The sequence below is a fragment of the Scaptodrosophila lebanonensis genome, unplaced genomic scaffold (assembly GCF_003285725.1).
Source record: "Scaptodrosophila lebanonensis strain 11010-0011.00,11010-0021.00 unplaced genomic scaffold, SlebRS2 tig00000092-arrow-pilon, whole genome shotgun sequence".
NCBI classification, from domain to species: Eukaryota; Metazoa; Arthropoda; class Insecta; order Diptera; family Drosophilidae; genus Scaptodrosophila; species Scaptodrosophila lebanonensis.
Window position 1 is genome coordinate 3618052 of NW_022060566.1, and position 16774 is coordinate 3634825.

At 38.7% G+C, this 16774-nt stretch overlaps 1 protein-coding gene across 4 annotated transcripts in view; it reads left to right on the forward strand.

Moving 5' to 3' along the window:
• The window catches only part of LOC115627174 (nostrin), a 44378-nt gene extending 28215 nt beyond the window's left edge, over nucleotides 1–16163 (forward strand). For 2 of the 4 annotated variants that reach the window (XM_030522772.1, XM_030522773.1), the window contains 5 exons: nucleotides 11192–11277; nucleotides 11883–12108; nucleotides 12180–12929; nucleotides 13004–13114; nucleotides 14895–16163. In XM_030522772.1, coding sequence (XP_030378632.1) covers nucleotides 11192–11277; nucleotides 11883–12108; nucleotides 12180–12929; nucleotides 13004–13114; nucleotides 14895–15779 — 2058 coding nt within the window. In that variant the 3' untranslated portion in view covers nucleotides 15780–16163. Of the gene's footprint in view, nucleotides 1–9220; nucleotides 11063–11191; nucleotides 11278–11882; nucleotides 12109–12179; nucleotides 12930–13003; nucleotides 13115–14894 lie in introns of those variants that run through there. The other 2 variants (XM_030522770.1, XM_030522771.1) reach the window with 2 other exon arrangements.
• The last annotated feature ends 611 nt before the right edge of the window (nucleotides 16164–16774 follow it).

The following is a 16774-nucleotide window of genomic DNA, read 5'->3' on the forward strand; positions in this document are numbered from 1 at the left end:
TCTTTACATTTGCAATAATATTATTGATTCAATTTTACAGCACAAGCATTTTAATAGGCCCATAATTGTATTTTTTTATGAGTATGTTATTTTGATGAGCAATTAATTATTTTTCTCTAATATTTTTTGGCATTTCAGTAATGTTTTCTTCGCTTTCAATTAAAATACTTGAAGCTTTTAAAACTTCGTCACAAAATCAAAAAATACTTCTGGTAAGGAGGGCGCATCTACAAGATAAAAGTGGAAAGACAGAACAACAATAAAAAAAGAAGAAACATCAACGACAAGCCCTCGACAGGGCTGCCATTGTTGTTGTTGTTGTTATAGGCTTTTTACCTTTCGAGTTGTGGCTGTGAGTTTTTTTCTCTATCTGCCAACAGCAGCAGCGCAGCAGCAGCAGCTACGCATAAATAAAAATAACTGCGCCCTTTTCGAGAACAAACGCATTTCTAATAAGATTTAAGGCCTGCCGACAAAGAGCGCGATGCATAGAGAAGAGCATAAGGAGAAGACAAGTCTATATGTATAACCCAGTAGGACTTGGTTGATTATTGTTTGTGTCAGAACGTATGAAACATAATAATTTCATTCCCTATGGTTATAGCAGCGAATGAACATTATTTAAATATTGACGCAACAGAAATTAAAATGGTGCTGAGAAGCGTATTTTAGTGTTTTGATTGTTCCTATCATTACGGTCACATGATGCATACATATACAACTATACTCGTGCATATGTATACAAACAAGTATATACAGCATCTCACAAATACGTGCATCTTTCATAATAGCGTTGGCAGCTTTTAGCATTAAATATTGTCACATCACGAATTTAAAATAGTGCTTGATATTATATATTTGCATTTGGATTTTTGTGCGTTTAAGTTCGTGCAACGCTCGTATTACCTTTGCCAGCTATAAGTTATCATTCTGCATCTTAAAGCATCCTACTCCTAATAGCCATGTTGCGCTCAGTTCTACTAGGTAGTGTAAGCTTTAACAGAAAAGTTTAAGCTGCCGGCTTTGTTGCCAATCTTTAAGCCCAATTGCAAATGTACGTAGGCTTTTAAAAAAATAAGTTAAAATAGAGAAATTGTATTATTATGTAGCTAAGGTAATGGCTGTTAAAATTGCATGATATAGAGGTGCCTGAGGATAAGCCCTCATACTACGATGTAAATATGTATATATGTATGTATGTACATATACACATACATATACACACACGGCCCTCAACTCGCGTTGCATTGCGTGTCCGTGTCGGCCTGTCAATTAAGACAAACACTCACACATGTCGCTGTTCTCTCACATGGTGGCTTCTCTTCTTATCTGTTGTTTTTTTTTGTTTCTTGCTCCCCCCCCCCATTCTTCCGATGGCCTTACCTGCATTTCATTTGGTTCAAAAGCGTTCAAGCTGTGTGACGACCTTTAGCTCTTCTAGCTAACGGCATTCCATTTAATATAATAGCACTCACACACACACTCTCACACTCTCTTCTCACATTCTGTCAGAGTGTTAGAAGATGACGGGCGCATTGACAAATCTTTTTGCTTTGCCTGTCCAAAACCAAGGCTGTTGTTTCTTTTTTCTTTTTGTTGTTGTTGTTGTTGTACACTAAGCTTATTGAGATTATTTCGAGATGCGCGCGCCTCTTTATTTATTGAACTGACTGACTGTTTATTCCAAAGTTGTTTTAATTAGTTGCTAGTTTATGTGTCCATTAATTTGGACACAATATTCAGTTCGCTTTTTAAGTGTGCTTAGCTAACTGTTGTTTATTTGCATGTATACATGCACATACATATGTATGCATGTATTGTATGCACATTTTGTGCCTATATGTACATTTGTATACATATGTATCTATGTATGTATGTATATGTAAGCAAGCGCACTTGTACAGCTTGAATTGACTGTGGGCTGCCTTCGCTCTCCCTTGTTTCCCCTTCTCCCCACCTCTGACATAAGCATGTCAATGACTGGTAGCCCACTTAGTTTATTTCTGTATATGTATTTACCCATAACATACATATGCATGTATATACATACACATATACATAAGTACGTACAAACATACATATGTATGTATGTATGTATGTCGATGCAGCACCGTTTAACATTTTACAACTCATTGAACTTAGGACCTGTGAGAAGAGAGGAAATAAAGCAAGAGCGGGGAATGGAGTGCAAGAGCAAGTGATCCCGCCTAACTCAATTACTTGCATATGTTAAATAATGTCAGCTTTTGTGAATGCTGTTATTTAATTGTCAACAACAGCAAAATCTTAACTCATTCTCCTTTCACACACACACACACAAACACACATACTCATACATATCCATGTATTAGCAGCAGCTTCATGAGAATGATAGTTTAATTTAAAGTTATGTGTAAATGGCGTTTTTTTTTCTGGTAGAAGAATGGTTTTCTTTTGTAAAACTTCTGAGTAGCTCGTTCGATTTATGTAGATTTTTTATACATTTTTTAGAAACTCTGTTTGGTGGGATTTGCATTAATAAGTTTTTACTATTATACTACATTTAATTTTGTAACGAAATACATAAATATGAACTCACATCATATTGTGAAAAAAAATATTCATCCATCCATTCGACATTAAGTGTTAAAGTGAATCTAAAGTAATTTTTCGATGCCAAAAATGTTAGTATTAATTTCTTGCTAATCGCAGCACTACATACTTCTAAAAAAAATCTAATAAATTTGTTATTTCGGATCTCATGGGAGGATCATCATTTCATTATTTTTACTGGTTATTCAGTTTTTAAAAGTTAAGGTAAATATATAATTCCATATTATTCTAGCAAAAGCTTTACCCAAAAAGTTGATAAACAGGTTCTCAAAACGTAAAAAATATACAAATTTGTTAATTCGTATTCTTTTTGAGGTCTAACGACTCTTTTGACCGCATAGCACACGTGCTGTGTCACCCACAATCTCGTAATCATCTTTATATCTTTTGCAAAATAAGATAAGATGAATTGTGAACATTCTCTTCATAACGTATAGTTCTTGAATGAGATTCGCATACGTGGGTGTGATAACAATGCTGTTGTCTGTAACGGAAGAGCACTGAGATATCTAAGATAAATTATATAATAAACACAAAACTTGTACTTATACTATTGCGAATACAGCCAAGATGTTATATACATATGTGGGAGCTTGAATGAATAGATATACAATGTTACGAAGCAAATAAAAAAACGAAATCTAGAGAGGTCCAAATGAATGAATGAAGAGTTGATAATTTTATTTGACTAGCTACTCGCTACTCTCTCTTTCTCTCTCTCCCTCTCTCTCTCTCTCTATCTTTCTTTTTATATATAGACATTTATTTTAGCTGAGAAAGATATCCTATTCCATGTATTCAAAGATTTCAATATCTACTTTAATCAAACTTCAGTAATATCTGAATTACAAATTACAAAAAATCCAGAAGCGATATCCATAACATTTTTACTAAAAATTTTATTAGATGTTCGCTGTAAAAACTTTCCAAAAAAAATGTAAAATTACGAAAACCTATTATATTTTTGAAATAAGAAGAATAGAAGGGAAAGGTTGGAAAAGATTGAAATGCAACTTATTACAAACTTAGTACACTATTCGTTCAAATAAGAAGATAAGATGGGTGTTTGTAATAATCTACTTAATGCAACATCCTCTCTCAGTTTTATATATGGTTATAGAAGCATTGTTTAAACTCTAATAGATCCCAAGAACAGTTTGATCAAACGACCCATACACAATATTTCCAAATAAGAAGAGCAGAGAGATGATTGATGCCTCATCTAATCTATATATTTAGCAAACTTACATAATGGTAGGTGTGTTAAAACACCTTTATAAAAGTCTATATATTTATCATAATTATACTTGGTCCCTCTTCCCATTTTCTGGCTGCCTGTTGGTTATTTTGTTTGTTTGTTCTTTTGAACTTTAACAGTTTCAGTAGTTCATTATTATCTCCTATTCAATATATATTTTTGATAGCTCTGAGGAAATTGCTGCTCTTTGCCTGCCCGCCTGTGGGAATATTAATTACTGGGAGCGAGAAAGAAAACGAACAATTTAACGCTTCATTAAGAACATACTCGAATTGGGTTTCAGAGACCTTGCGCATTGTGCGCAAAATTTTGAGATAACTTGTGAAAATATTTGTATAACCGAAACGAAACAGAAAGCGGTACTAGCGCACACACACACACACACACTCACAGACACACGCACATGCATAGAGCCGTTTATTTAAATTTGAATAAAGTTGCTACTTGTGATCATTTTGCTGCCCAAAACACATACAAACGTATATACTATATGCATGTACGAGTATGTTTGTATATTTCTTTCGTGTGCACTGCCTCGTTCGCTATTTTTAACACCACAGAAGCGGACAGGGAGGGACAGATTCGATTCGACTCGGCATCTGGCATATGAAAACACAGATACTTTCACGCTTAGTGTGTGTAAAGGGCGCGTCCCCCAAAAACGCTATATCAGCGAAAAGATCAATTAGTAGTAAATTAATGTGGGATATGGGAGTTTCCTAATTTTGTGCATCGATAACAAGCTCAACAAATGATTTATGTAACGTCCCAGCTGTTAAAAGTATAACAAAATCAACTAATGATATAATGGCAAAATTTTGAAACCATTGACTTCCAAAATCAATTATGTCACTCATTCGTATAGCTCAGATAAAAGTATATAGTTTGATTACTGTATATGCTAGAAAGTTAGTTAACATTGCATACAAGTATATACTAACATGAACAGCTGCTGTTAACTTACATACTGTGACCACTTGTTGCCCTTTGTCTGTTAACTAACAGTGGAACAGCGATTGGTGGCCAACGCAGCATTATTATGTGCGTTACAAATGAATGTTCGCTTATTTATTTATTAATCATAAATTCTGGTCGCTGCCATCAAAGGGGCCTGAGACAGAAACTGGAAAACTGAAAAGGATTTTCAATTCTTGGCCCTTCTTGCACTTCTTAAGGCATTGTTTGCAATTGTTGCACTCGTTGTGGTTGTTCGGCTATTTATAGTTAGTTGGCTTTATTAGCCAGGGGCAAAGGACAGAAAACCTGACTGCTGCTTCTGCTGCTGCTGATTGTTTTCATATGATCTCTTGCTTGCTTGCCAATAATTTGTGTTATTTGACTTTTAAACCTTGCATTGGTCGTCGTCGTCGTCGTCGTCGTCATCATCATCATCATCTCCATCTTCATCGTCGTCGTCGTCGTATGTTGTTTCTTCTGTCTGTTTCCACTGTAGCCAATAATTGCAGGTTTTTCTGGAGATGACGCTGACGATGAGCGGGCGTGTAGCATTGTGGGCTGTGCACATAATCGCTGCGAACCCATCAAGCTGCAGACGGCTTTTCGAATTGCAACTTGTATACTGAATGTTGCAAGTTCTTGTTGCTGTTGTGTTGTTGGCGTTGTTGTTGTTGTGAACCCTTTGCAATTAGCTGACAGAACGCATTGTTTTTATGCGCCTTTTCTGCTTAAACAAAACCGCTCATTATGGTATGCACAAATATTATCCTACCCGGGTGTACTGAGATTATTTTGCGTGACGTGCAGTGTCAACTTCATGTCTGATTCTCCTGCTCCCCTTTCTCTCTATTTAGGGGATTGTTCACACTGGCAAACAAAATTAATGTACGCATTTTTAATGATATGCCCATGACGCCAAATTTTCCCATGTTTCCAAGACTGGGAAATATTTTTATAGAAAAATTCATATAAGAATTAGATTAGAATTAGAGAGTAGTGAATTTAGTTTGACTTGCTTTTATATTAAAACAAACGGTTCTTGGATCTATCTATAAAATGAAGTGCTCACAACTCAGTCCAAGTTTCGGGTTTTTAAAAAGAGTTCTGTTTTGATATAAAAAAAATTCTGGCTTGCAAGGAAGTCTAATATTTAACGAGTATTCCTTAATAGCAGCATTCATCTACCAATTAAAACTAAATTAGCTTTTGTTTGTACGATCAAACGTGCCATTTCGATTAGATTGAATAATAAAAGGGAAAACTTGAAAAAGCCCATTCAAGTACCGCGGAATCAGGCAATTGGAAACTGCCAACTGTAAATAGTTTAGCACGTATGTAATTGCGTTAACTGCGTTAAAAGTTTAACTGTAAGTTATCGACAATCATGAAACTTTACACCCTAAACAAATATTCAGAGCATAGAATCCAGAAAAGTGCTATCGGAACCTTAGCTAGAAGTTTGTATAACATTGAAAAACAGAGCACTACAACTAAAAATTTTTTTTTAAATATAGTAGAAAAAGAATATTATGCCTATGAATCTTGTTCATTTAACATTAAAACTAAGCATCAATAAACATTAAGTCAATGCAAAACATTTATTAAATTCATCCGACATAATTAGTGAAACGGAATCCATTCATTTCATAGTGCGATAAGCGTACTTCAGTTTTGGACAAACTTTTTCTCCAAGTGTAATTTGAGGAGTCAAGGAAGTTGACAGCCTTTTACTTACTTTGAAGCTGGTGCCACACTTGGTCGGCTTTTTGCCCTAAGTACGTGTTATACGTGACATATCGCAAACCACATACTATTTAGCCAAGACATCGCCTTGCCTGCCTCATTCGAAAACAGACGCATTTCTGGGGTCTGGGGCAGCAGAACTCAAACATTGCGTTAGCCAGAAGAAAAAAATTGGAAAAAAAATGAAAACAATACAAACAAATACATAAAACAGCTGCCTGCCAGGTTCTCAACATTTGCAAATGCTATTAGGCAAAGGCAACAATGCAACAGCCGAGACTGCAACAACAACAACACCAGCTGCAAAATGTAATTAAATTGTTTTACTTACTACGGTTTCATTCGAATTTGCATCAGAATGGCAAGACGCGTAAAGTGTAACGAGCTGGCCAAGAAAGAAGCAATGTGAGAGGCAAAGAGAGAGACGTGAGAAGAGCGCGCAGTTAATAGCAGCAGTGCTTACATCACGGCACTATGTATAAAGAACAGCTATAAATGAAGTAACAACAGTAGCCCCCGCTACAACAAAAACATCAAGCACACTTACACGCATGCAAAGCAAACATACATACATACATACATATGTGTACATTTGTATTTGTATGTATGCATTAGCGTCTGACGTCTCCACAAAGCTAATGAGCAGCACCAAAGACGTCGCTTCAGTCCCCTTTTGTTGCCTCCCACTCCCTTGCCGCCCCGCTGCTAAGCTTAGTAAGGCGCTCAAATGTGTCGTGACGTGAACTTTAGGTCAGAAGAGTGCAAGTAACATTTACAGAGCATCACTCAGCACCACTCAGAGTGTCAAAGTCAACAGTGCTTTGAATTTGAGGCTTTGTTGTTGCGCATGCAAAAAGCACATTTTAAGTAATGACACCGCTACTATAATTACTAAATCATAGCCATTTCAAAATGATTAAATTCACAACTACTTGTACATTTATATACTATAAATGCACCAAATGCTCCAATTCAATTCACAACCAAAATAAATAAAATTAAATTTTAACATATCATACAAATTGAAGGAATGCAAATTTTTAAATATATTTTTGAGTTAGTCTTATGTACTTACTGTGGGTATTAATTACACACGTACATATTTTATTATTATGTATTATTGTATTATTGTATACGGCTGCCACACAAAATCATACAGACATACAAATGTATGCTTTACTGTTATTGTAGCGCATCTAAAGAATCACCCTGCACATTTCACAGAATCGCGTCAAAAAATTAAGCCAATTATCTTTTTTAACTTAAAAGTTAATAGTTCAGAAATAAATGATTTATGTAATTACCAACACGATTGGGACCAAAGCAATAACTGAAAAGGCGGCACATGTAAATAAAGGCGGCGGCTACAACATTAATAAAGCGTGCAAGTATGTGTGCCCGCGCATGTTTGTGTCTGTGTGGTTGTGTGTCCTAAATAATGCACAAGATAAAAAAAAATAGAGAGGGAGAGATGGAGGTGGAGCACAGAAGCATGGGCATTGGCATATGCAATGATTACAGTTGCTGTTCTTTTTGTTATTGTTGTCGTCGCTATCGATGCCAACGCAGCGATTTATGCGCAGCGCTGGCAGCGGTAACGCCAAATGTTCACTTGCTCCTCTATGTACAGTAGGCGGGAAAATTTTTCTTACCATGCCCAATTAATAAATTAACTTAAATTAAATTTTGGGAATTATTTATTGTACAAAAGTCACACACTATAACCTAACGCTTAACACTTTTTGGGGCCAACAAGTGTCGAGCAATTAAATTTGGAGTACATGTTTAATAATTTATGCTTCCTTATTTGTAACCTTCCACCAAATTAAGGCAGTACGTCGACATTTTACAAGTTTTTGCGGTCAATATTTAAAATATATATGCATTATTAGGTCATTTAAAGTGTTTATCTTTGAAGTGGAAGTTATACATAAAAACGTATATTTGAGTGGACTTTGAGTTCACTTTTTAAGATATTTCTACTTAAGTTAGCAAAAAGTGAATGTTTTTTCTAACGATTAGGAATAAGGAATTTTTCAAGAAAGCAAATAGTTTTTTATTTGTTCAGATATTTATGACACCACGTGTATGTTGTCTTTAGCTAATACCCCATGTCTTTAGTTTGAAGTATGCCACTGCCGTTGTCGCCAGTCCGGCTCTTCCCCCCACTAGCCCCACCATTCGAAAATCCCTAACCAACGCCGCTTTTTCGCTTCTATGGACAAACATACGTATTTGTACAAATTTTTAGGTCGCCGTCGCCACTAATGAAAGTGGAGCAAAGAAAACGGCAGCAGGAGCCATGGAGCATTTCAAATGCATGTTGGAGAAAAACTTGTAGAGTTTTTGAAAGATCAGGTGGCAGCTCTGAGAGGGAGCAAAACAAACAGCAGCCCCACAACTCTCTTAAGCTCACTATCACTCTCCCCTTGACCGTTATCTTTTCATGTGTATGTGCATAGTGTTAGAGCGACAGCATTGTCTATGTTCTGTTCTGCTTTTATTGGCGCTGTCGCCTCGTCATCATCATTATTTTTATTTTATTTATTTTTGAATTTTCTGCAAATCACCTTCGGCTCGCTTCTATCACACACACACACACACACACACATGTGCGAGTAGGTAGATGTGAAAATTTGCAGTAGAAATGCGAGTGCGTCGATATGTGAGAAGTGCAATGCAGTGCTGAATTGAAATTGAATTGAAATGAAATTTAATTTATAAATTCGAAATTCGAAATTAGACACACCTACATAAGTAGCAACCGGTAGAGAAATGAATCATTTACGCGCGCATAAATTTAAACTGAGCGGTAAGGACAATGTGGCTGACAACAACAGCAGCACCACCACCACAGACAATGGCAATAATAACAATAATAGTGGGGGCAAAGGATTCCTTACGCGCATCAAACGTTACTCCACATTGGGGAATAAGCTGAGTCGCCGGCATTTGGGAAGCGGCAGTCTGCCCAAAGGTGGATCGCCGCCTAAACTGACGACCGGCAGCTATAATATGACGGGCAGCAACTCGGAGGATCATCGTTTGGAGATCGGCGCACCGATACTGATATCAACCACCACCTTGGACACGGATCGCTTTGGCGTCACTGAGGCACGTCTTAAACAGATTGGCGGCGGTATTGCGGTCAATTCGACAATTGTAAGGACAATGACGCCGGCGCAAAGCGCTCAGAATTCGCCACAGCCGCGCTCCTCGGGCAGCGAGCATGAGGAGGAATTTGTGGATGCACTGAGCACCACACAGGAGGAAAGGGAAAAGGAGCGGGAGCGGGAGCGGCTGGAACAGCAGGCCGAGGCTTCGGAACAGTTTGAAACGCCCGCTCACAAACCACCAAATACTCCGCCTCCTACACCTCCCACAACCCTGCCCCCAATCGATACCCTCGACGGCAGCGTAACGCAGCTGCTGGTCACCGCACCTGCCCGTCGACCGCGCTTTGGCAAACAACAACAATCGCAATCGGTGCAGAACCTTCATCGTTCCGAGCTCAAAGTCTATCTGCACAAGACGCCCAGCATGGCGGCCGTGAATATGAACGCCACAGCACCCGAACTTGGACTCAATCTGCCCGACTTGCCCGAGCTCTTTGGCAACAGTCTGGCCAGTTTGGCGGCCAGCGATAACAAAGAGAATGCGACTCCAACACCACAATTGGATTCACTGGAGACCACCACAAAGGTAACTGGATTTCTCGCCCAGCAGGCGCACTTTAGAAGCATCGACTTTGACGATCTGCCACTGCCAGCAATATCAGCTACAGAATCAGACTCACATCGGTTGGGACAACGCTATAGTGCTCGATATAGCAGTCAGGCCTCCTCGATAGCCCATCGATCGGCGCACGATTCGAAGCAGAGCCTAAATAGCTGCCGTAGTCTAAGCAGCCATGGTAGCGCCATCGATGATTTCGATCTCAAATCGGTCAGCTATCAGAGCCTTAATGCTCAGAATCTGTTCGTTTCGATCGATGAACTCAATGAGATCACACGTCAGATCAATGAGACGGAGGATTTTAGTCGTGAAATCGATTTGGAATACTGTACACATCGGGATCAGCTGAAACCGAGCGAACGACGCATAACTTTGCTGAAAAACAAAAATTCCCGTCTCATTAGCTTTAATCACAATAAGGAGAAGTTGCGAAAGGGCTGGCACGGCATGAAGCATTGGATTGGGGAGGAGAGTACACGTCTGAAGGAGGTTGTCAAGCAACAAACGCCACTCAAGCGAATAGCGCAATCGCGTCTCAATCTCAATCAGTCGCTTACTACATCAGCAAGAATAACAGATCAACAATCGGAAAGACAATCGCTCTCTCCGGCACGCGTCACATCGCAGGAGCGAGAGCTCAGCGAAAGTTTTGAGGATGTTACGGAGCATACAGAGAATACAGAGGCAGAGGCACGCGACGAACTGGAATCGTCGCTCTCCCAGCGCGGTAACAGCGAGGAGGACTTATCGCCGCACGCGAAACGTTTCAAAGATGAGGTAGTTTGTTGCTGCTCTTAGTTGAGGAGTGGGTCTAGGGCTTACACACTTTACACTCTCTCTCTCTCTCTCTCTTGTAATAATATCCCAAATTATTTCGCTTAGTAATATTTCCAATAACTTTCACAGGGGCAAAACGGATTCGAAGAGCTTCGGCGCTATGTAAAGCAAGGAGGCGACTTCAGCAAGGAGCTTATACTGGTGCTCCAGGAGCGGTAAGTGCAACGTATAACTTATTTGTATGCGATGTACCTTAAATCTAAGACCCAACAGCCAAAAAAAATGCATGATGTCCGCTTGTCTGCTCATCCGCCTGTCTATTTGTTTGACTGTATGATCCTCGAGATCTACGGAGCTATTAGAGATAGAGTTATCAAACTTGTTATGTAGACTTGCCTTAGCCATGCGGAGATCAAGTTTGTTATAAATCATATATAGCCTGATTCTTTTATATAGCTGCCATACGAATGATCTGTTCAAAAATCACTTACTAGGATATATGTTCGAGTATGCACTGTACCCGAAATCTAAGACCCAATAGGCAAAAAAAATCATGACGTCCGCTTGTCTGCTCATTTGTCTGTCTATTTGTTTGACAGTATGATCCTCGAGATCTTCAGAGCTATCAGAGATAGAGTTATCAAACTTGTTACGTAGACTTGCCTTAGCCATGCGGAGATCAAGTTTGTTATAAATCAGATATAGCCTGATGTTTTTATATACATATGTGTTCAAAAATCATTTACACTTATCCTCAAAATTTGAAATCAATGCATAATAATTATGCAGACTTCCACTTATTGATTTATTTGCTTTGCAGTGCCGACTCCGAGCTTATATACTCCAAGTCACTATCCAAGATGGCCAATAAACTGAACAAAGCGTGTCGGGAGCTGCCCGGCAGTGTCGCTGACGCCTGGCGTGGTGTTGCTACTGAAATGGAAAGCCGCAGCGACATACACCGCCAGTTGGCTGCATCACTAACAGATGAGCTGGTCAAGCCACTCAAGACCATTGTGGACAGTCATCACAAGTCACGCAAAGCGGTAAGTCTCTCAGAGGACTTGATAGCCCGATAATACAACTTACTCCTTCTTCCCCAACTCTGTGCTTCTAGGTGGAGGGCAACGTGGATAAGGCATCGCGTGTGCTCAGCGAATGGCGTGTGAGCGAGGCGAAGGCCAAGAAGGCCTCCCACACGGCAGCACGTGAGAATGAGAAGCTACAGGATGCCATGCTGGACGTGCGCATACAGAAATCGCCATCGATCGCTTTGCTCCATCAAGGACCGAACAAACTGGCCGCCGAGAAGGAACTCAAATCGGCCGAAAAGGATTGCGTCAAGCTGGACAATAAACGCAAGAAGGCCGAGGAGGCTGTCAAGCGTGCCGATGTCGAGTATTATACATTATGTGTGCGTGCCGAGCGCGCTCGTGTGGATTGGGAAATGGCTGTGCTCCGCGGATCTGCTCAGCTTCAGAACAGCGAACAACAGCGTCTGGCCAGCATGCAGAATTTCGTTCAGCAATATGCTCGTCTCACTGCCGACATGAGTCCCATACTGGGGGGCCTTGTGAATGCTCTGCAGCCACAGCTGGAGGCCTGCAATGTGGCCAAGGATATGCTGGTTGTGCGCAATATACGCCGCAACTCGGAGGGACCCAGCGAGCAGCTGCTGCCCGATTTCTACTGCGAACACACCACGCTCGCCATGAACAGAGAGAGGCGCAAACACGCCCTCATCAAGCTGCTGCAATTGGTTAAAACCGATCTAGAGCGCGAACGACGCTCTCGCGATGGATTGCGCGGCTTATCCCAGTCCTTGAACCAACAGGAACATCAGAACATCACCGATAAATTGTACCATGTAAGCATATTTTTTGTAATTCCCTCACACACACACACACACCTCTAACCACTCCCCCTCGCATCCTTTCTCAGATACGTTCGATGCTGACTTACTTGGAGGGCGCTCGCCTGAAACTTCACTCGGCACTGCTCGAGTTGGATCACAAGCCGCGCACAACCCATCCGCTGGCTCAGCACATACAGGTGGGTGCTATTTTTGGACTGATCGTACTAAGTTCGGGCTTAAGTTTGTGTTCGAATCCCCCTTAGTCAGTATTTTAGGAAATTTCCAAATACACATTTATATCGACAAATCGGCTGCTCACTTAAATAAACTCATCGACTTAGCTATCGATTGGTAACTGACGCGGTTTTCTGGCGCGAACGATTTCGCACTGGTCTGACTGTCGAATCGGCTGCTCACTTAAATAAACTCATTGACTTAGCTATCGATTGGTAACTGACGCGAACGATTTCGCACTGGTCAGACTGTCGAATAGTTTGCACACCAACTAATCGAACATCAAAATATTGTCAGCAGTAGAACAAACTCATTTTGGAAACCCTGTCACAATTCCGTTATCGTGTTATCGTTATTTCATCGTTAAAAAAGCAGCCTTTGACATTTTAGAATATAGGCAATCTTATTCTGCACTTTACGCATTCCTCTTTTGAACGTGCTGGAAGCAACATCGTTCCCTCTTTTTTTTATTTGATTTTTTATCTTGTATTTTTGAAGAATATTTTTTCGTTGGACTCTACAGAAGAGAAATTTCAACTAGCTGGCTTTTTAAGTTATAACAATTTTTAACTTTTTTTTTCAATTTATATTTAGAATTTTGTTTATAAAGTTAATTTCTTTTAAAATACTGTTTCATTAGAGCTTGGTTTTATAAAATAGAAAACACTGGAAGTTTAGCTATCGTGTTCTTATTTATTAATACTTGTATTTATTTTCTTCTGAATACTACCAGAACTGAATTCAATGAATATTTTATTTTATATATTTTATTTTATTTCCATGGTTTTTGTAATTTGTCGATAAATCATGACCTAAAGCATTAGGAACCATTTAAAACTATAATTACAAACATCTATTTCTGTTTCATAAAGAAAAGATTTCCAAACAGTCGCAACTTATAGAAGCATTCAAAAGTCCCAAATCATTAAAACACAATTAAAATTATAGAGCGTTTGAGCTTGCTTTGGTGCCTTTTATCTCTTCAATAGTAAATAATTCAAATTTCTTTTTGGGCTTCACATTTCCCCCGAAAAATGTTGGGTTGGATAGGATCTGGGCTAGACTAGTGGCTGGAGTGAAAAAAATATCGCTAAAATTCAGGGACTGTAAATAATGATTATTATTATTTTTTTTTTTAACGAAAAAATCATTTACTTATAGTAACTTTTGGAAAGCGAGGTATTCACTGACATCCTTTTTTAAGGATTATCTATGTATTTTCACCATGATTTATACATTTTAATTTGTATTAATTCGCTCACAATTTAATGATTAATTTTAGTAAAATTTTTTAGTAAATTTGAGCGGATATTAATTTTTTATTTTTTTTATTATTATTTTTTTTTTTTTTGAAATTTCTCGGTCATATATACTCGTGAAATAGGTTCATTCTTCAATCGCGTATACCACCCGTTGGCTCTGGTACAAAACAATCAATTATCAATCATTTGTGTTTCATGAATTGGGATGTTTCGGAACAAGTTGTTTCGAGTTTGAAACAGAACTTCAAATTCGAACGTAAGACAGTGCTATTTTCTGTGCGATAACTAGGCTTCAATTCTTCCGATTGTCATACAGTTTTTGACGGGTTGTCTAAAAAAGGAACAATATATTTGTAAAAAGTCCTTAATTTATGTTGGTGCTTAAAGCATTAGCGCCAAGAAAAATACATAAATTTAGCTGTAGAAAAGCTTATAAATATCCTATATCTGTTTATTTTTTGCTTATGTTTTTTTTTTTTAGATCACACGCGATCGCAACGGACTTCAGCAGAGCATATTGAAGGTGCCGAATTGGCTGAAGAACAATGATAAGACACAGGCGTCTTCGATGCTCGACAATGGCGATGTTTCCCTTCATGATGATCCTCAGTTCAACAACAACAATAATAATAACAACAACAACAACAGCTCCTGCGCCAACATCAGCGAGGCATCGGGAGCACAGAATCCGATGCAGATACAGCAGCAGACTCTGAATCAGAATCAGAATCAGCAGCAATCATCGCTGCTGCTGAAGCATTTCAATCGCAGCAAAAGCAACATAGAAACCTTCACCAGTCAACCAAAGATAATCTCGACGACGAACACATCCTTGGCAACGGCCTCCAACATACATGCGAGCAAATCGAAGACAGTGCCGGCAATGTCGCACAGCGATCGCGGCCAGGGGGATGGCGGCTCCAATCAGCAGGACTCCGATTTCGATGAGTTCAGCTCGGAGGATGAGGACGAGGATGAGGAGGATGCACCCCAGACGCATCCACAGTTGCATCCACAACAACAACAACAGTCGCCATTGCAATCGCAGCCGCAACATTTGGCCGTACAGCCACAAAATTATTATCAGAATGCGCAGGACTTACAGAATGCATCGATCTGTTCGCAGGGGACAAGTGGAACCGGCACTAGCGCCCACTCTAAGGATAGCGGCAGCAGCAATGGCGGCCAAGTCCTCGGACGCTGCAAGGCCCTCTACAGCTATACGCCAAAACTCTATGACGAGCTGCAGCTACAGCCAGGGGATGTGATTGAGGTGCATGCCAAACAGGACGATGGCTGGTGGTTGGGGGCTCTGCGCAATCAAATCGGCATCTTTCCGGCCACATATGTGGAGGAGTGTGCCTGAGTTCTCTCCGATTATTATTATATACATATATATTATGAGTGTGAATGTTGGAATGGAATGGAATGGAATATATGTCTCTGTGGAATAGATGTGTAAACAATAACTATATAATGTATGTTTAAGCAACCATTTTGGCCTTTTGAAAATGCTGAAAAAAAAAAATAAGAAATATATGTATACCCGATATGAAGTGAATGAATGTATTTAAAGAATCATTATATGTCTTCTATTAAAATATAGTATATATTTTTTTAATTTGTTATAGCGCTATGGAAACTCCGTCAAGTTGAGTCATTTATTTTATGCCCTCCACGTAATCTTGACTAACATTTTTTTTTATAGATATACAATTTATATTTTATTGTTTAAATTAATAAACGTTTTACGCATACACAATAATAATAAAAATAATAATAATGATATATTCAACATTTACAACAAAACAAAATCACAAATCGTTTTTTTTTTGTTTGTTTCTTTGTTTGTTTTCCGTTTTAGTTACATTTAATAAATTATGTCTATAATAAATGAGTAAATGTGCGAAAAAAAAACGTTTAAGAACAAAAAAAATTGTAATATATTTTTTAAAAATATATCATAAATATAATGTATCCAAAAATCGTGTGTTATTGCTGGAATTATTTGCAAAGGCAGGACGGAAACTTGTTCCCAAAAGTCAAAGGAATTCGTAGTAGACCTGTGTTTGATATTGTTAGAGGTCCTCAATACGGTTTTTAAAATAAAGGGACTTAGAAATGGGAAGTTTCTTTAAGGTGTTTATGGTCAGACGGACAAATAATTTGCGCACAAAAAAACTTTTAATTTCAATGAAATGCAATAATTGTGGTTTGTAATGAATTTTTTCGAACAGACTGTTCACCAAAATATTACAAATAAACTTCTGAAAATACGGTCACACTATTTGCAATAAAAACAAGAGATTGTTTTACAGTAAAGCAAGCCCTGAAATGAAAAAGGCAATAATTGTGGTTTGT